Source organism: Chelonia mydas, chromosome 4, assembly GCF_015237465.2.
Source record: "Chelonia mydas isolate rCheMyd1 chromosome 4, rCheMyd1.pri.v2, whole genome shotgun sequence".
NCBI classification, from domain to species: Eukaryota; Metazoa; Chordata; order Testudines; family Cheloniidae; genus Chelonia; species Chelonia mydas.
In genome coordinates this window covers 111,134,570-111,153,554 of record NC_057852.1, presented here as the reverse complement: position 1 = coordinate 111,153,554, position 18,985 = coordinate 111,134,570, and the positions used below count along the sequence as shown (strand labels likewise).

General features: G+C 39.1%; 1 protein-coding gene across 10 annotated transcripts in view; it reads right to left on the bottom strand.

Annotated features, from left to right (window-relative positions):
* LDB2 (LIM domain binding 2) overlaps positions 1–18,985 on the bottom strand; it is a 286,275-nt gene that overhangs the window by 155,662 nt on the left and 111,628 nt on the right. For all 10 annotated transcript variants that reach the window (XM_037898023.2, XM_007055387.4, XM_007055388.4 and 7 more), the window contains exon 2: positions 14,439–14,541. In XM_037898023.2, coding sequence (XP_037753951.1) covers positions 14,439–14,541 — 103 coding nt within the window. The remainder of the gene's footprint in view (positions 1–14,438; positions 14,542–18,985) is intronic.

Genomic DNA, 18,985 nt, shown 5'->3' with positions numbered 1-18,985 from the left:
ATGGTGACAAAGTGGAGAGGCCATGGCTTGTGTACTCAAAAACCCAGAATGCTGCATACTGTTTTTTGTTGCAAACTCTTCCAGTTTAATGTTCCAGCCAAACTGGGTTCTATAGGAACAAAGGACTGGAAAAATCTGGCTAGAAATCTGACATGCCATGAGAAGGCAGCAAATCACCAGGGAGCATTCCATAGGTGGAAAGAGCTTGAGATGAGACTAAGGTTAAAGGCCACCATAGAGGATAAGCATCAAGAGAAGATTGTGTCAGAGTCTCTTTACTGGCAAAATGTTCTGAAAAGGCTCATTACCATTGTGAGAATGCTTGCTACCCAAAACCGAGCAGTGTGTGGCACTTCAGATCAGCTGTATGTGCCAAACAATGGAAAAGTGAGCCGTAGCTCACGAAAGCTTATGCTCAAATACATTGGTTAGTCTCTAAGGTGCCACAAGTACTCCTTTTCTTTTTGTGAATACAGACTAACACGACTGCTACTCTGAAACCAAACAATGGAGACTTTCTTAAAATTGTGGAGCTGGTGGCTGAGTTTGATGCTGTACTCCAGGAGCATCTAAGAAGAGTCACCGCCCAAAAAATGTACACACACCGCTACCTTGGAAAAACAATTTAAAATGAGATCATACAGTTCCTGGCAACAAAAGTCAAACAGAAGATTGTGGCAGATCTGAAGTCAGCAAGATATTACTCTGTTATTCTAGACTGCACACCTGACATCAGCCATATGGAACAAATGACTTTAATGGTGCGTTTTGTAACAACAACAGAACCTAGTGAAAATGTCCCTGCAATGGTGACTGTCAAAGAGCATTTTCTAGAATGTATTGACATTGATGATACTACAGGAGCTGGTGTGACAAATGTGCTTCTTAAAAAGCTGGAAGATACAGGAATTGTGATAGCTGACATGAGAGGACAGGGCTACGATAATGGTGCCAACATGAGAGGAAAGAACAGAGGAGTGCAGACACGGATCCGAGAGTTAAACCCTCGAGTTGTTTTTGTCCCTCGCAGTTTTCATTCATTGAACTTCGTGATCAGTGATGCAGCATCAGCTTCTAGTGAGGCTGCTAAATTTTTTAACGTAATTCAAAGCATCTATGTATTTTTCTCTGCATCAACTCATTGATGGCATATTTTGAAGCAACATCTGGGAACATCCTCTCTGACGCTGAAACCACTGAGTGCCACATGATGGGAGAGTCGAGTGGAGGCGATAAAGCCTATCAAACACCAAATTGGGAAGATAGATGATGCCATAGTTGCCATTATGGAGGAGAATGCTATGACAGGAACTGTTCATGCGAGAACAGTGGCAGAGGGAAATGGAATCACGAGAAACATACATAACTTGAAATTTCTGTGTGGCTTAGTGTTGTGGCATGACATACTGTTTGAAATAAGAGACAATAACAATAAGAGACTCCAAGGTGTTGACCTTGATATATCTGGAGCAATGGAACAACTGGACAAAGCAAAGTCATACCTACAGTTTTACCAGTCACGTGAGGGATTTCAAAACATTCTGAAGAGTGCACAGAATTGGGCAGAGGAACTTCACACTGAAGCTATTTTCCCACCCATTCAAGAATACCAGAGTCACCGAAGAAGAAGACATTTTGATTACGAGGCACGGGATAATCCCATAAGAGACCCCAAACAACAATTCAAAGTTGAGTTTGTTAACCAGGTGCTAGATTGTGCAATACAGTCAGTTGAAGAACGTTTCATGCAGCTCAAGGAACACACCAGTATATTTGGGATGTTGTATGATATTCCAAAACTCTTCACTATACCTGATGAAGACCTATACCAGCAATGCAGGGCACTAGAGACAGTGCTGACACATGATGACATGTGCGATATTGATGCGAGTGATTTAGGTGATGAACTGAAAGCCCTTTCAAGATACATTTCAGCAGGATCAACTCCAAAGGTTGTTCTGGAATATATGTGCACAAATAAGATGACCGCCCTCTTTCCAAATGCTTTTGTTGCTCTGCGCATACTTCTAACATTTCCTGTAACAGTTGCCAGTGGAGAACGCTCCACAATGACACAAGAGAGGCTGGTCAGCCTTGCAACCATCTCAATAGAGCATGAGCTGGCCCAGACTGTGGACCTTCAGCAGGAAGCAGTTCAAATCTTTGCAACCAAGGCAGCACGGAAAGCACCACTTTGATTATTCAAACAGATAAAAATGCCAGTGTTTACTATGCAAACAAGAAAAGTTACATTTGCTGTTCAGGCATTTGAAAGTTAAGTGTTACTTAAAATTTTTGAACAAGGCATTTGAAGTTGTTAGTTCTCCTTTACTGGGGTAGGTAGCAGAGCAGTACCATGAGAGGAGTAGAACAGGAAGAAGGCAGAATTGAGACCTTTCAAAGTTTTGGCCCAAGCGAGGGGGCATGGGGGCGTCATTTGAGCTCCCCGCCTCAGGTGCCAAAATGTTGTGCGCCGGCCCTGGATATGGCCAAATAAACATACCATCGGTTGATGTATAGGCCTAGAGCTAAGAGTAAGAATGCATGATCAAAGAGATCATCAAGGGATCAAGTGGAGCCTTGAGAAGATGCTGGTTACTCCTAATCAGAAAATCTGAAGCTGAGTTAATCTTCCAAACCAAAAATTTGAAGCACAATTCTGGAATTCTGCCTGAATTTGGTGAGCAGACCATTTTCTCAAATGAGACATAGAGCTAGTTGGATATTACTTTAACAAGGTAATTACCGAGTGAAAAATAGCTGCTGCACTGCTATGAACCTGAATAATAACTTTTGTAATTACTGATATTTTGGCCTATCTTTATATAAAAAGAATAATGCAGTTTTGCATATTAAAGTTTTTGTATAAAATATGTTCAGGTACAATGTGTAAAATTGTAGGTTTACTCATATGTAATCAAACATTATTTATCCTCCCTAGACTGTCTTTGAACAGGAAAGTAAACATGTAGGAAAATCTGCAAGCTCTATTATTGCCAGTCACCTTGAAAAAATTGGTTATTATATGAAAATCTACTAAAAAGTTTAACTTTTGTGAATGCCTTGGTAGCAAACCTAAAAAATGCACTTAACTTTAACAAATGGGGGTAGGACTTCAAATACATGGCATAATAGATCTTTTCAAAGAGAATTTTGCATGGGCAAATACTTCTCTCAGGTAGCATTACAGAACACCAACTTTTAGGGTATTTTCAAAGAGAACTTTTCCTGAATCCTTATGTAAAACGTTTCACCCTATGCATCCCTTGTTTGTGAAAACTATTCCACTTTTCCCCCTTTACAAAACCATGCATAGGCACAACATGTTGTGCGCATGAGGTAAGATTGCCCAAGCATTATTAACTTGGCTTTCATTATCATTGGCTTTCTGGGAGGTTATATTCTCATTGTTCCTAGTATAACTAACCTAACCTGACATATCAAATGGAGAGTTTTCTAAAGCAGAACAACGACAAACAATCAAAGCAGCAATTTGATTTTACATAGGGGAAAACATAGAAAGACAAGCATTTTTGAAAGGCTTGTGAAGAAAATGCAATTTTCTTCTTCCTGGGTAATATTAAGATCGGATATTAATGTGTACATGAAAAGCAGCATCCTGTATTAACAAGGATGCCCGTTTTCCGCCCCAGGCTTCCAACTCTTTTTGTCTAATATCAGAATTCATTGCTTGAGAACTGCATGTAAAGGGTACTCAAACTCATTGTTGTCCCTTTCGAATCCCACCGACTTCTGCTTGAAAATTCAAAGCCACACACACACACAAAACCCATAGTTCACTTCCTATCAACAATTATGGGGATATATGCCATGGTCTGGAGGGTAGTTGTATCAGTTTCACAAAAACTAACTATGAGTGCTGCATAATTGTGATACCCTTTATTTTAGAATTAGGGTGTTAGAACACGCAGATAGACATCCAGAGAACTTTTGTATTCAAACATACATTCATTATAATGTGGATTAAATAGTAGTTTGAGCGTGAGCCCCATAAATAATAGTCTTGTACATCCTCTCTCTTTATTTACTATCACTTACGGTATGCACGAAAAGGTCTTCAAATTTAATCATGCACTCCATCTAGCCTATACTCATTGACTCATCACCTTACAATAAATAAATTACATAAACAAGAAAAATCTAAAAACTATTGACCTTTCATTCTTTCCCTCCTTTCTATGAGCATGTAACATGAGGACCTTGTTTTCTTTACCTCCAGCATCATCTGTGTTGTAGGGTATGTGGATACAGGGGAAGCAGTAGATGAGGTATATCTTGACTTTAGTAAAGCTTCTGATACCGTCTCGCATGACCTTCTCATAAACAAACTAGGGAAATACAACCTACATGGAGTTACTATAAGTTGGGTGCATAACTGGTTGGAAAACTGTTCTCAGAAAGTAGTTATCTGTGGTTCACAGTCATGCTGGAAGGGCATAACGAGTGGAGTCCCACAGGGATCAGTTCTGGGTTCAGTTCTGTTCAATATCTTCATCAATAATTTAGATAATGGCATAGAGAGAACACTTATAAAGTTTGCCAACTATACCAAGCTGGGAGGGGTTACAAGTGCTTTGGAGGATAAGATTAAAATTCAAAATGATCTGGAGAAATGGTCTGAAGTAAGCAGGATGAAATTCAATAAGGACAAATGCAAAGTACTGCACTTAGGAAGGAACAATCAGTTGCACACATACAAAATGGGAAATGACTGCCTAGGAAGGAGTACTGCAGAAAGGGATCTGCGGATCATAGTGGACCACAAGCTAAATGTGAGTCAACAGTGTAACACTCTTGCAAAAAAAGGGAACATCGTGGGATGTATAAATAGAAGTGTTGTAAGCAAGACATGGGAAGTAATTCTTCCTCTCTACTCCGCGCTGATTAGGCCTCAACTGGAGTATTGTGTCCAGTTCTGAGCACCAGATTTCAGGAAAGATGTGAACAAACTGGAGAAAGTCCAGAGAAGAGCTATAAAAATGATTAAAGGTCTAGAAAACATGACCTATGAGGGAAGATTGAAAAAATTGGGTTTGTTTAGTCTGGAAAAGAGAAGACTGAGGGGGGACATGATAACAGTTTTCAAGTACATAAAAGGTTGTTCCAAGGAGGAGGGAGAAAAAATGTCCTTCTTAACCTCTGAGGATAGGACAAGAAGCAATGGGCTTAAATTGCAGCAAGGGAGGTTTATGTTGAGCATTAGGAAAAAATTCCTAACTGTCAGGGTGGTTAAGCACTGGAATAAATTGTCTGGGGAGGCTGTGAAATCTCCATCATTGGAAATATGATAACAGCAGGTTAGACAAACACGTATCAGGGATGGTCTAGATCAATAGCGGGCAACCTGTGGCCCATGGGCTGTACGCAGCCCATTAGTGGCAGCCAACATGTCCCTAAGGCCTGCGCGGCTTTCCGCAGCTCCCATTGGCTGGGAATGGTGAACCACGGCCACTGGGAGTTGCGGGGAGCCGCACCTGTAGTCATTGTAAACACTGTCTTGCGTCCCATCAACGGATTACCCTGATGGGCTGCCTGTTGCCCACCACTGGTCTACATAATAAATTAGTCCTGCCATGAGTGCGGGGGACTGGACTAATTGACTGCTTGAGGTCCCATCCAGTCCTATGATTCTATGATCACTTATATTTTCTCAAATTACTACTATAAAGTAGTATACCATTTTCTCTATAATGTGGATATACATTTACCTTCTACAATCTAGAGACACTATAGCAGTTTAAAATATTTTATTGATATTTATTTAAGCTGAGATATCATAATGGTCCAATACATTTTTATTGATGTTGGGATAAAATTTTCAAAAGTGCCTAAGTGATAGTCACTTGGGTGCTTTTGACAATATTACCCCTAGGACCAATAAAAGATACATTTCCTTTTTTTTTAGTTCTATAAAGTACAGTTTGAAGAGAAGTTATGTTATTATGCATTTCCTAAGGCTTTTGTTTTGGTTTTATTAAAGAAAACAGATAGAAAAAAGAAGAAACTTCAATAGAAGGCACTTAAGTCTCCAGGACTTTGAAGATCTACCGGCTTCCAAAAAAATGCAAATACCTTATGCAGGCTCCATGATCCATTGTTTATACCACTTGAACCGTGGTTTCATTTTACCTTGTTTTAGTAAATCAAACCGTGTCACAAAGGAACCTAAGTCTGAATGGGGAGGGATAAGATTGATAATAGCTTAAAAAGTAATGACCTATTAAATCGGCCCAGGACACTAAAGACAAAAATAAAACCGACTCACAGCACACACAGTATTCTAATATTTTTATGCATTTGCCAGAGCTGCATTATGTGAGATTGTATATGATAATGTTTAGGAGGGAATGGAAGCAGTAATGGATTTTTAAAAGACATAATTAAATGGTCAATATATTCATGCAGCCACTAGGTGAACTGATCAGGCCACATGGATTCAAGTGCCAGCAATATGCAGATGACATAAAGCTCTACTTATCCTTCACCACATTTCTCCACACCACTGCCACCAAGATGTCCCCAGGCTTGGATCAGCTCAGCTCATGGATGAAGAAGAGCTGGTTGAAGCTGAACCCAATCAAGACAGAGTGGAAAGAGGGAAACATTTCAAAGAGCTTGCAGCTACAGTGCAGTCACCTTTGGCTGAAAACACCCACCCACAACTGGTCAATTCAACCTGTTGTGTAAGAGTACTCCTGAACTCCCCACGGATGCTAAGCTCTCACGTAGCAGCATCCATGAGTAATGCATTCCACCATCCTGATTGGCTAGGAGATTTTGTCCAATCCTGGTGAATGATGACCTGGCTTCAGTTATTCATACCTTTGTCACCTCTCAGTTACAGCAAGGCAATATCCCTGGGCATGAAACCTTCGATATTTAGGAAACTCCAACTGGTATAGAATTCTGAAGCCTATCACCTTAGCAACACAGGTTACCACAAACACATCAAACCTGTCCTCCACTCCCTACACTGGATTCCCATAGAATATGGAATCAGGTTCAAAGTCTAGATCCTTATTTTCAAGATGCTCCCTGGCTTGGGCCCAGGATATCTCCTAAAAATCCAGGATGCAGATTGGGGTTGACAGCTTTAGTCCTCAGGCCCAGCAGAACTACAGTAGGCTTTTCTGTGCAGGAGACAGAGCTTTCTCAGGGGCGGCCCAACACTTTCAATGAACTCCCACAGAACTGAGGACCAACCCCAGCAAAACCAAACCCTCCACTGCACATGCAATTCTTCCCCTGACGTGAGAACAATTAGTGACATATATTAGTTACGTTGCTCAATACACTACTGGAAGGCACTCGGATACTCTGGTGATGAGAGCAATATAAGAAATTATGTAGAATAGAATAGAATGCAGAAGACAACCAAGGATAGCAATGGCACTGCCAGCATCAATTTAAAGGATGAATGGCTATAGATATAGATAGATACAGATATAGATACACACACACTCAAACATCCATCCTGCTATCTAAATTGTCATACCACAACAGATCACAAATCCATCTAGCCTGGTATTCTGAGTCATCAGCACCCGATGTTTCAAAAAGGAAGCAGGGAAAATATCATAATACACCTGTTCATTTGTACAATGCTTTATAATAGAGAGAGGAAGGAATTATTTTTTGAAGCCTGCAGGCAATCACAATTCCCTGAAACATTACTGTTTATACTATTGCTGGATAAAACTCAAAAAGGTTCAGAGGTTTGGGTCGGTGTCTACGTGAATCTCTTTGGTCCAGAAATCAGGATGAAAATCTAACAAGAATAGTCTCTCTAATGAGATTACCAGCCTCCTCTGGTTCTGCTTATGTCTGTTACAGAATTCAGTGTTTCTACTTCTAAAACCAGACAGAGCACAGACAAACGAAGATGGAAAATAAAAACCAGACAAGAAGAACAAAAAATATATTTTTGAACACTAAGAAGTATACAGTTCAGTTTTGGTTGAAGATTCAAGCTGAATCTTATATCTTATAGGGACTGATTCATCTGTCCTTTGTCATGTGTATTAGTACAAGTGTAAGCAATCTGAGGATAGGTAAGATATAGATGAAAATTATTATTATTACACAGTGAAACCTGTATTAAGTGGCCATCCCAGGGATTGACAAAAAGTAGTTTGATCTTTTGATAAAGGTAAGCGGTAGTTCTATTTTAAAGGCTGAAGGTGATTCTATAAAAGAATAGATCTTACTAATTTGAGACCAAAATTATTTAAAAATATTTAAGTACATTAATATTTATATTTTATTCAGTACTTGAATACCTAATATAAACAAATATTTAATACAGTAATGCCATTTGCAGCCAAAACATGGATCTGTCTGGCAGATACCCTAGACCTACACAAAATAAAAATGTGTGGGCCAGGTCCACTCTCATGTATTTGAGTGCAACTCTTATTATGTAAATAAGGTGAGAATTTAGCCTGTTACATTCATTATATTTAATACCTGTTTGGTGTTTCTGTATTAAAAAAATATACTGATACATAGGTACTGCCACTATTTTCTCTTTTTGTTAATTAAAAAAAAGAAAGAAATGACTGAAAACTATCTAATTGGAGACATAAGGTCTGACCCAAATCCCAGTAAAGTCCGTGGTAGGCTTCCCACTGGGCTTTGGAGCAGGCTCATAAATAGCTTATATAACTATGTGAGCCTGTCATTGTTAAGCTTATCTTCACTCCTCGTGTCTCTCTGATGGTGTGTTGCACTCACATGTTGTATCCCATCTTAAATTAGGCTGTAAATTCTTCTGGGTTGGGATTGTGTCTTACTCTTGTGTGTGTGTATAGCATCCAATAGAATGGGTCCCGATCCTATGTGTTAACTTTCTAGGTGTCAATACAAGGCAAGTAATAAATAATAACTGTGCAATTGCTGAATCACCATTTTTGAAAGAATTGCCTAAAAGCGTGGAAGCTGTTTTCAGAAGTGCCATCTTTCAGGGATAGAATTTCTGGGACTGATGCTAGATGTGTAATATATTGGCGTGGCAAAGACATTTCTAAAATACTTTGCCTGCTGGCATTTTCCTACCCTCCCATGCGTACTAAAGTTTAAGTCAATGTCAGATTTATAAAAGATATGAAAGAGGAAAGAAGTGTGTTACATTGGTTCACCCAAAATGCTTAAAATGGTCTTTTAAAAAATTTCTCAGAAAAAACAGCTCCCTTTCATTTAAAAGTAAGTAATTATAAAAGAGTTAACAGATATGGGTTATCAGCAAAAGGAAGGGCATTCGGGGAATTGCATGCATGCCACCTAAAGCACAAAGACAGCCCATCAGAAAAGCCACTGGCTGATAAATGTTACTGCAAAGGACAAGTGTAATGAAAGTAATGGAGAGATTCTCACTCTGCTTTACCGATGTGATACCACAGCCTTAAGGAATCCTAGTCAAAACACCGTATGTAAAACATATTGCAGAATATTGAAGAATTTAGTAAATATCTTAACCCACAAGCAAAGGAAGAGGGGGAAAGAAAATGTGTTAGTAAAAAGAAAATGAAAATGGACTCAAAAGGGACAAGAGAGATGTTGTATTCCAATGTACTTGAATTATCAAATCATGTTTAATGACTGGGATTTCTCAGGAAAAACTAGGAATAAGAGAGAGTATACCTTGAAATATCGGCAAACTGTTTCTTTTGGTAAATATATTTTTTTTCTCTATGAATTATGTGAGAGAAGTCAGATAACAGTTTTATGAAACATGAGTATAAAGACAGAGTGCCAGCATCTGATAACAATCTTTCTGACAACAGTTGAGCACATGAGTAAAATGTGGCAGATGGTCACTGTGTATTCCTGGGGGCAGAGTCCCAAAATACACATCTTGTTTGAGGAAAACACCCAATACATCTCAACCCTCTGCTGTTAGATTGCCAGAAAGTATCCAACCAAAGTCTGAGAGATTAATAGACCATCACAGGGTGTAAACAAGGCAAATGGTAGAGGGAATGTGGCTCAGAAATAGCAGCAGCATTTGTAATATGCTTGTCTCATGTATTCACAAAGAGCATAATTTGAAATATGGTCTAAAATACACAGAAACAAATGATTCTTTGTAAAGGCATGGGCAGTACCTACTTAATCACTTTAAAACCAAAACCATGTGCTATTTGGTCCATTGTTGGCTGCATAGTACTTTATTGTAAAATCACTTCTACAACATGCCAAGATAAATCCAGAATGAAGAGAAAAATACAAAACATATTTCATGCACCAAACAATAAGTACATGAATCACAGTGCATAATGTGCACAGTATATTATAGTCACATTGTACATTTCACCCACAAAATACAACAGCAGCTATAATATAAAATGTATATTCACATATCTAAAGATTTAGAACAGCAATAAAACTAATAAAACAGTATATTTTTCTACCTTTCTAAACTGTGTAAAGTTATGCAAAGGCATATACAGTACGATGATGTAAGCTCATAAAAAAGTGCCTGAAATCCACAATACTTTCTAGGTATAAGCTTTTGAATGTAAAGCTTAGATAAGGCCACTCTGAAGTGTCTTTCTTTACCCAACATAAATGTAATTTAGGTAATTTGTTACAGCTATACATGTAACAACTAATCTCTGTGTTCCTTATAGTATGTATTTCTCCCATAAATACGAAGCTCTCAGCTAATTAGACAGTAACCTAGACATGTTCGATTTCCAGTACAGTGGCAGATATATCTATTATGTGTTGCCATGTCACTTTGCTCTGAAAGAGTTAACTTTCTAGCTCCTATTTTCTGCAGTGCTGCATAAACACTGCACATTATTCTTACTGAGCATGCTTCATCTTCCCCGTCTCCACAGTCTTGGGCTGTCAATCAACTGTCAGTTCCTACTACATCAGCACAGTGTGCATCATCAGGCTGTCAGCGCAGCAGCTGATGAGACTCTGCTAAGGGCTGTCAATCAAACTTGTTTCTCTTATCCGTTCTGGAAATATTTTGTCTCAGAGAAACAAAGACCTGGGCAACAACGGATCAGAGTCTAGTATTTACTCTTTTACTCTTTTACAAGGATACAGGGCTCTTAACAGGAAACGAACATGTTTTATCCACAACCAGGAAAAAAATCTGTTTTATTAGAATAAGCTGCAAATTTTCTTGTCTTGCATAAACCCTATTGCGGTCTTGACCCAGTAAAACAGGGCGTAATAAATTAAACCAAATTTGATTTTGGTTACATTGTAAAATGTATTTCACAGGTTTCCTTGTTCAATTACTTTGTTCAGTGAAATTCAGCATACACTGTGCAGTGCTTTCAGTTTGAAATAAAGTAACATCTCTTTGACTGGCCTGGGGGGCTTTTCCTCTCCCTAAGCCACAGGAATGTGCGGTTTTACTCCAGCCTAACGGCCAGTCTACAGAATACACTTAGGAGTCCTACACACCTTTATTACATAACAATATACATTTATTTTGTATAACATTTGTCCTGAAACTGAATTGCAAGATGTTACTCACAGTTCAACAACATACTGATAGAGTTCATAATAAATAATAGCAGAGGGATAGGGACGTTAAGGGGGTATATGCAAGGGAGAAAAGATATGTTTCCAAATGAGATTTGAAAGACTATGGTAATCTCCCTGGAATTCTGTACTGGAGACAAGAAGCTACAGAGGCTAAGGCTCTTGTACCTACAATTATAAGAATATGAGGCGGGACAGAAGAGACCAGGTCTGACTGATAGGTTGTGTTACAGGTTGAGCCTGGCCTTTAAGAGTTCAACTCCCAGCTCTGAGCCAAGTCTGGTTTTCCTCACAGATCAAAGGAATTCTGGAACTTGTGGTCAAGGCCATTAGAGCTGTAGGCCTGGGGAGAGGCAGTGTTATCTTGGCAAGCAACTTTTCTCAGTGTAGAGAGGAATGTTTTCAACTATAGTGATTTAATTGTGAGTCTCACAGAATTTGGTGTTTTTCTTAAAATCTCAGTCTCCTGGAGTCATGTGATTAAATGAACATTTCAATTTCCATTTTTTTAAAAAGTGAGTTTACAACCCTCACCATTGCCAAGAAAATCTTTAAAACATGGGTGCTAAAAGTTTAAAAATCAGAAGGCAAAAAGAATCAAAAAGTTTTGGTTTTTTTTTTCAAAATCATAATTTTTCAGACAGTCTCATGATTTTGGGGCCTGAGTCATGATTTTTGAACACTTGGGATTGGCAGTATTATGCTGGGGGGTCACTAGACATTTTTTATTTCATCTGCCAGCAAATTCCATACTCTTAGTCCTGCTGCTGTGATGGTTCTGTCCCCCGTGGTATGAGCCTCCTGCTATTAGTTAACAGTTCGTTGTTCCCAGGGAATAAAGCTATTGTGGTAGGTCATGGTCCCTGAGAGAAAGTGTCTCTCAGGTAGCAAGGACTGATCCTATGCATGGCTTTGACATTCAGGAAAGAGACCTTGAATGGAACTCTGTGTTCTATGGGGAGTCCCTGCAAAGAGTGGTTAACTGTCCTGATGACTTGTATTGCTGACAAAGTGGACTGCTCTGTTCTAAACTAGCTGGGGCCTTTTCAGGACATGAAGTTTCATTCCTAGATATAGAGAACTGCCATAAACTACGAGCCTAGAGTGCCTGTCCACCTCCTCCCATTCCTTCATATACTACACTATCTCAGGAGGTCATAACTGGGACAACTCATACTCCATCCACCCAGGAAGGTAGCTCTTGAACCCAGATAATACTGAGGGAACAGTCACTGGCCTAGCTGTTTGACAGGTTAGGAGACACTTAAAAGAGATTTTACAGCAACAATGAATATAAATAGGACTAGTGCCTGAAAACATCAATATTACTTCATGACAGAATTATGCAAATATTTGCTAATGAAAGTACAGAAATAAAAAAGTACTGAAAAAATCTCTATATGATCAACTTTAATCATAATGTTAAGGAGCATCATAACAAAAGCTACAATAACAATAGTTTGTTCAGAGGTCACCAATTTTTTTTTTTAAATCGCGCATACTGGACAGATTTGAAGTGTACTCACAGTAATTTGATGTTTCAATCACATTTATCAACAGCACTGACTGAGCTACCCACACTTATAGATAGCACAACCATTATCAAGCATTTGTGACAACAGGAATATTTTAACCTGTGACAAATTATTTCATATTTGGCACTGTTTTCCAGAAACACAACTCCCTGTGATCTAACTGGACATTAATTGCTTTTTGGCTGATGTATCTGTGTCTTCTCAACTGATAACACAACTAGGAAATCTGATATCTGACAAGTTGACTCAACTTAATCAGGACAGATCAGCTGTTACCAATGTTGCTACAGGCTGTAATTTCAGGACCTTTACAGAGTTATCACTCGCTTTGAAAGGCAAGAAACTGTAATTCTGTCAACACTAATCCCAAAATGTGCGTTCAAAGTGACTTATATTTTTTCTTCGGAAAAAGGTAACACTTGTCAAATAAATACCTGAGATAATTGATAAAATGAATTAGAAGTATGTGAGTGATACACTGAAAATCAGTCAATCTCAAGAAAAATAAGAATCTTGAAAGATTCAGAACATTAAGCACAGAGCACAAGCTGTCACAGAGAAGCAAGGGTCACTCAGAATGGATTGAAACAATTTGCAATGCAGTTTTTCAATGTTTCTGTATCTCTGTGTTGCTCGGTGCTAGAGTAGAGTGAATAATTCACGGCAAACAATTTGTTCAATTAATTTTAGCCCTTTCTCCTCCTTGTGGAACATGGGCAAATGGATCACAGTGTTGTCAGATGTATTCGTTACTCGAATTTATTCATGGATTGACTGACCGTATTCTAAAAATTCAGCATCATTGCTTAGTTGTGATTGGTCAGATAACATCCAAGGACAGATCTTCAGCTGGTATAGATCAGAACGGCTCCGTGACGTTGATGGAGTGGTGCCAATTTACACCAGCCAACGATCTGTTTCTTGGTATTTTTTCTGAGCTCTGAGTGAATGTGGAAGCTCTTCCATCAGGAATACTGACATTTTCCACAAAAATCCCTTTCTGTGAATATTTTTGCCAAGAAATCTGCATCATTTGAAAGTTAATGGAAAGTGAACATATAAAAAGTGCAAACACAGACAAAGCAAATTCATTCAGAAATTCCAGTGAATATTAGCAGAATGTTTTGCATTATTTGCCCAGGTCAGCTTGCAACTCACATACTTATATTCACAGTATAGAAGTACACAGAAATTTCAAAACTTAAATTTCTTTCTTTAAGAAATCCAACCAGTGCATTTTGTTAAAGGAACTTGATGGTAGCTTCATGTGTTGTAGCAAGCATACCACTATCACCAGCTCTTAGGTCTGTATTGCTTTTATAGAATAAATGCACAGAAACTAAGGCATAAAATCATAACGATAAATTTGTCTCTTACTGTATCGCTTTGGTCCATCTTCCAAACAAAATGAAAGAGTTAAGGTTGCATCATCTTCAAAAAACTCAGTTGCAAAGGCATCCCACCAGAGGTTGTCACTATCCTAGGAAGAGAAAGATCATTCATTTAACACATGGCAAAAAGAAAATAACCTCTTTTAAAAGAAGAAATTCAAAGGATCCCATTTTTGGTTTGGGCTCTGTCTGCACGGAAGGGTGGATGTCCATGCGGTCATTAATCAAATTAATCTACTCATGTAAGGGTCTGTTCTGATTTAAGGAAACAGATAATATATTATTAATAAAATATCATTTATTTTTAGTATTATGAGAGATCTTCCATTAAGCTAGGCACTGTTCAAACATATAAAATAATATAGTGTCGTCCATACAAATGAGTATTTATACACATTTTGTTAAATCTTTAAATGTTTTTACAAATCATTTGGTACTTAATATACTGTAATAACTTTTTTTTCTTTTCATGTGCTACCTATATGGTATGATTGCTCTTGAGGGTGAGAAGGAACAGTACTTTATTCTGTAATCCTATGTAATGTGATCATTATTAGCATGCACCTACATTTAAGTTATTTTGAAACTAAATGTAGTAGCTATTGGACTTAGATGCATTTATTATAACTATGACCGTCCCATAGGTTAATTAAATATCAGCTAGTTATTTAAATGCACTTGCTAGGAGAATTCTTTACTTTTCAATAGGACACGGAAGATGAAACCAGAATTTTAAAGTCCCCCCCCCCCTCTTTCTGAGACATTCACTGCTCTGTATTAATAGAATATAATAATTATTAACACAAGGTAAAATATACAGCATATAACAAATAAAATACTAAGGCTGAGTTGATGATCTTGGAAATTGAACCAAAATTTTTCAAATGTGGGTGCTTAAATTTGGGCATCCAAATCTATAGCTAGGCACCTAAATAAGTATTCTGATTTTCAAAGGTACTCAGCACCCACAGTTCTTCATGAAGTCAATGGGAACTTGAAAATCAAGTGCCTTATTTAGGTGGCTGCTGTTCAGTTTAGAAAAGAGATGATTAAGGGGGAATGTAAAAAAGACCTATAAAATCATGAAAGGTGTGGAAAAAGTGAATAGAGAAGTGTTATTTACCCTTTTCCACAACACAAAAACCAGGAGTAGGCAGCTGGTAATACTTTTTCACACAATGTACAATTATCCTAGGGAACTCATTGCTGTGGTATGGTGTGATGGCCAAAAGTATGACTGGGTTCAAAAAAGAACTAGATAACTACACAGACAACAGTTCTATCTATGGTTATTAGCCATGATAGTCAGGGATGCAACCCCATGCTGGGGGAGACCCTAAATCTCTGACTGCCAGAAGCTGGGAGGGGAAGACAGAGGTGGATCTTTCCAAAATTGCCTCTATCGATGCACTCTCCTTGAAGCTCTGGTACCAGTCACTGTTGGAGACAGGATACTGGGCTAGACAGACCATTGGTCTGACCCAGTATGGCCGTTCTTATGTTTAGTCTCCATTCATCTTGGCTTCTGTGCTGAAAACATCCATCAAGGATGCCAATTAACATTTCTTTTTTTACAACATAACTGTATCCTTGCCTAAACCCATCCACACATTGACACGCACCGGCATAAATGATGCACATCCTCTTAATGTTCTGAGGACAAAAAGAGTACGGAAAGAACACTATTTTTGGTTTAACAAACACAAACAAAAGAAAATCTAGGTAGGCAGCTTGTTCCAAAAATGTGGAGTGCATATCTGCAACATGGATGGATATACCAAGGCACTGAGATTTAAATGACTTGCTGAAACTCACAAAAGTGACTCAATGGCAAAGTTGGGAATATAAATCAGGAATCCCATGTATTGTAACCACTCTACAACAATCACAACAGCAGTCTATCCAATGGGTGGCTAGATGCAATTTGGTGAGCTATATGCAGACCCAGGTGTGCAAGTGGAATTCATTTCTTACTAGTACACTGCAGCAGCTAAAGGGGGGGCAGAAGGGGGGCCATGCCCACCCCATGTGACCCCCCCACATGACTCATCATGTGACTCCTCCCCACCCCACCCCCAGCCTGGGTCCCCGTGCTCTCCCGCACCCCTCCTCATGATCCATTCCTCATTACCTGGGAGGGCTCTGTCCTCCTCCCACTGCACCAGAGACTTCTGAACCACAGGGCTCTCCGGAACCACAGCGGAAAAAGGAGCAAAATGTGGGGCCACCCAGTTCCTCTGGGGCGGCTGTACCGCTCCCATACCCACCCCCAGCTCTGTCCTCCGACGGGGCTGCTATACAGACCCCACACAGGACTCAGGAGATGCAGCTGCCTGGAAGAGCTGGGGGCGGAACAGCCACACTGGAGGAGCTGCCGGTGTGGGTTCGCCCAGCGTTCTGCTCCTCCTGTGTCTTCCCGGTACAGTGTACCCTCTATAAGTATCTCACTGGTACAGTGTACCATCCCGAACCATGCTACTTGCACCACTGGGCAGACCTCATATGGCCTCAAAACTATGTATCACAGGCAGCAAGCACTTATCACCTTGATCTAAGTAAACAAATAAAACTTGGGATAAAATGCTAATTTAAGTTAAAAAAAATGGATATATCATAGCAATTATATATATACAAACTGATAAATAACTACATGGTCTTTTTAGACACTCCTCCTCCTGCTTTTCTTTTCTTGAGAACCCTGTTATAGGCCTTGCTCTCAATTGTGTTTTTACAGCTCCTTTTTGTTGACATTTAATGAAGTAATAAGAGCACTTCATAACATTCTAGTTGTTGTTATGATAGTACAAGAGCTTTCTTGGCTGGCTGACAGCCTTCATTCTTCACTGTTCCTCATCAATGCTCATTCCCGCTGTCAGCAGCGTCACCAACAGGAGGCAGTGTAATCAGGAACAGAGCAGTTTGTGAGTGCCTGAGAAATAATTCAGTCCCGCTCTCAAAAAAGATGAAACAAGATTTTAAAATAAATACACACTGACCCCACTTTTCAGAAGTCTATTGTCAGTGACAGATTCCTGCTCTCTCCTGCATGGCTGTGTACCTTTGATGGGTGTGGGCACATGCACACACTGTTGTATTTATTAGCTGAGGCGCCACGGTGACAAGCACAGAATAGATAGATATTCCATAACAGCACAGCACGTGGGCTTCCAACAGCTCCCCTCTGTATTTTGAGCACTGAGGCTTCACTCATGGCAATCTGGTGGGTTGCTATCAAAAGTGCATATAACAGTTTAGTGCCCAGCCAATAATTATGGGCTACCACTTTCAATCGCTTGCCACCCCATTCTACTGAATTTTTTTGGACATGCTTCTTGTACCTGAAAAGGGGATGGAGGGTTAAGGAAAGTCACGTATCACATTTACAGTTCTGCAGTAGAAAAGCTCCTGTTAGTTCTGTATTTTAGTATGAACACAGCTACTAATGAAAATCCAACAATGAGAGAGGCGAAAAGGAAGCATCACACAATTGTAATGCACACATAAAACAAAGCAAAGAGCATAAGAAAAAGAGCAGAGCTTCAGCTCAAACCGCACATAGTTTCATTCCCTCTCATTTCCACTAATTCTAAAGGCTAGGAAAATGTAGCAACTACATTATCATAGATTGTCTCTAAGGATAAATAAAAACATCCAGCTTCTATTGCAGTTTGAACATTGTCCAAAGTCTTTTTCTGGTGTTTTTTGCATACTTAAAATCAGGAAGAAAAAAAACCAACTACCCAGTGGAATATACACATTTTGCATAAAAAATTAGATACACTTCCCTGATTAATCCTCTGGTCCAACCTCCTCACAAGTGGGCCCAACCACACTGTTAGTCAAATGGTGAACAAAACCAAGGGAGGTATCCCCAGTCAAATTGCAGAAAATGAATATAATTATTATGAAAAAAATGGATGAAAAATCCCCCTTTCCCCACAAAAAAAGAAGGATGTTGAAGTCAAGGCTGCCCCCAGGCATCTTTAACTTATGTGCTGACAGGTTACGTGGGATTTTGCCAGAGTAATTATTTTTCTATTCAACAATAATGAGAAATTACCATGGCAACCTCCCTTTCACATAGCGCACTCACACACTGGAACACTGAAGTAATGGACCAAATGTAACAAAAAAATTAATACTTGGAAAACTATTTTCATTAAAATAAACTTAAAGAATACGTCAAAGGGGATGAAAGGACAAACGGAAACCAATATTTAGGTCAGTGGAAGAGACAATTTCTCTAGAAGCAAAATCTTACCTAGAAGCAAAATGTCCCTCAGTCATGACTGTCACTGTTCCTTCTTATCACCTCCACCCCTATTGTTAATTGCATTTTGAAGTGTGGTTCAATTCTGAATAGTGTTCATGAATTGTGGGGCTCCACATTTATTTTCTCTCACTGATTTCCATGTCAAATGGGCTCAGTTTTAAAGATATTTTTTTCCTTGACAGTCCCACAAATTCACTCTGAGATCTGGAAATCAAGCTGGATTCTTTTCTCCTTACACACCTGCATCAGTAATAGTCTGC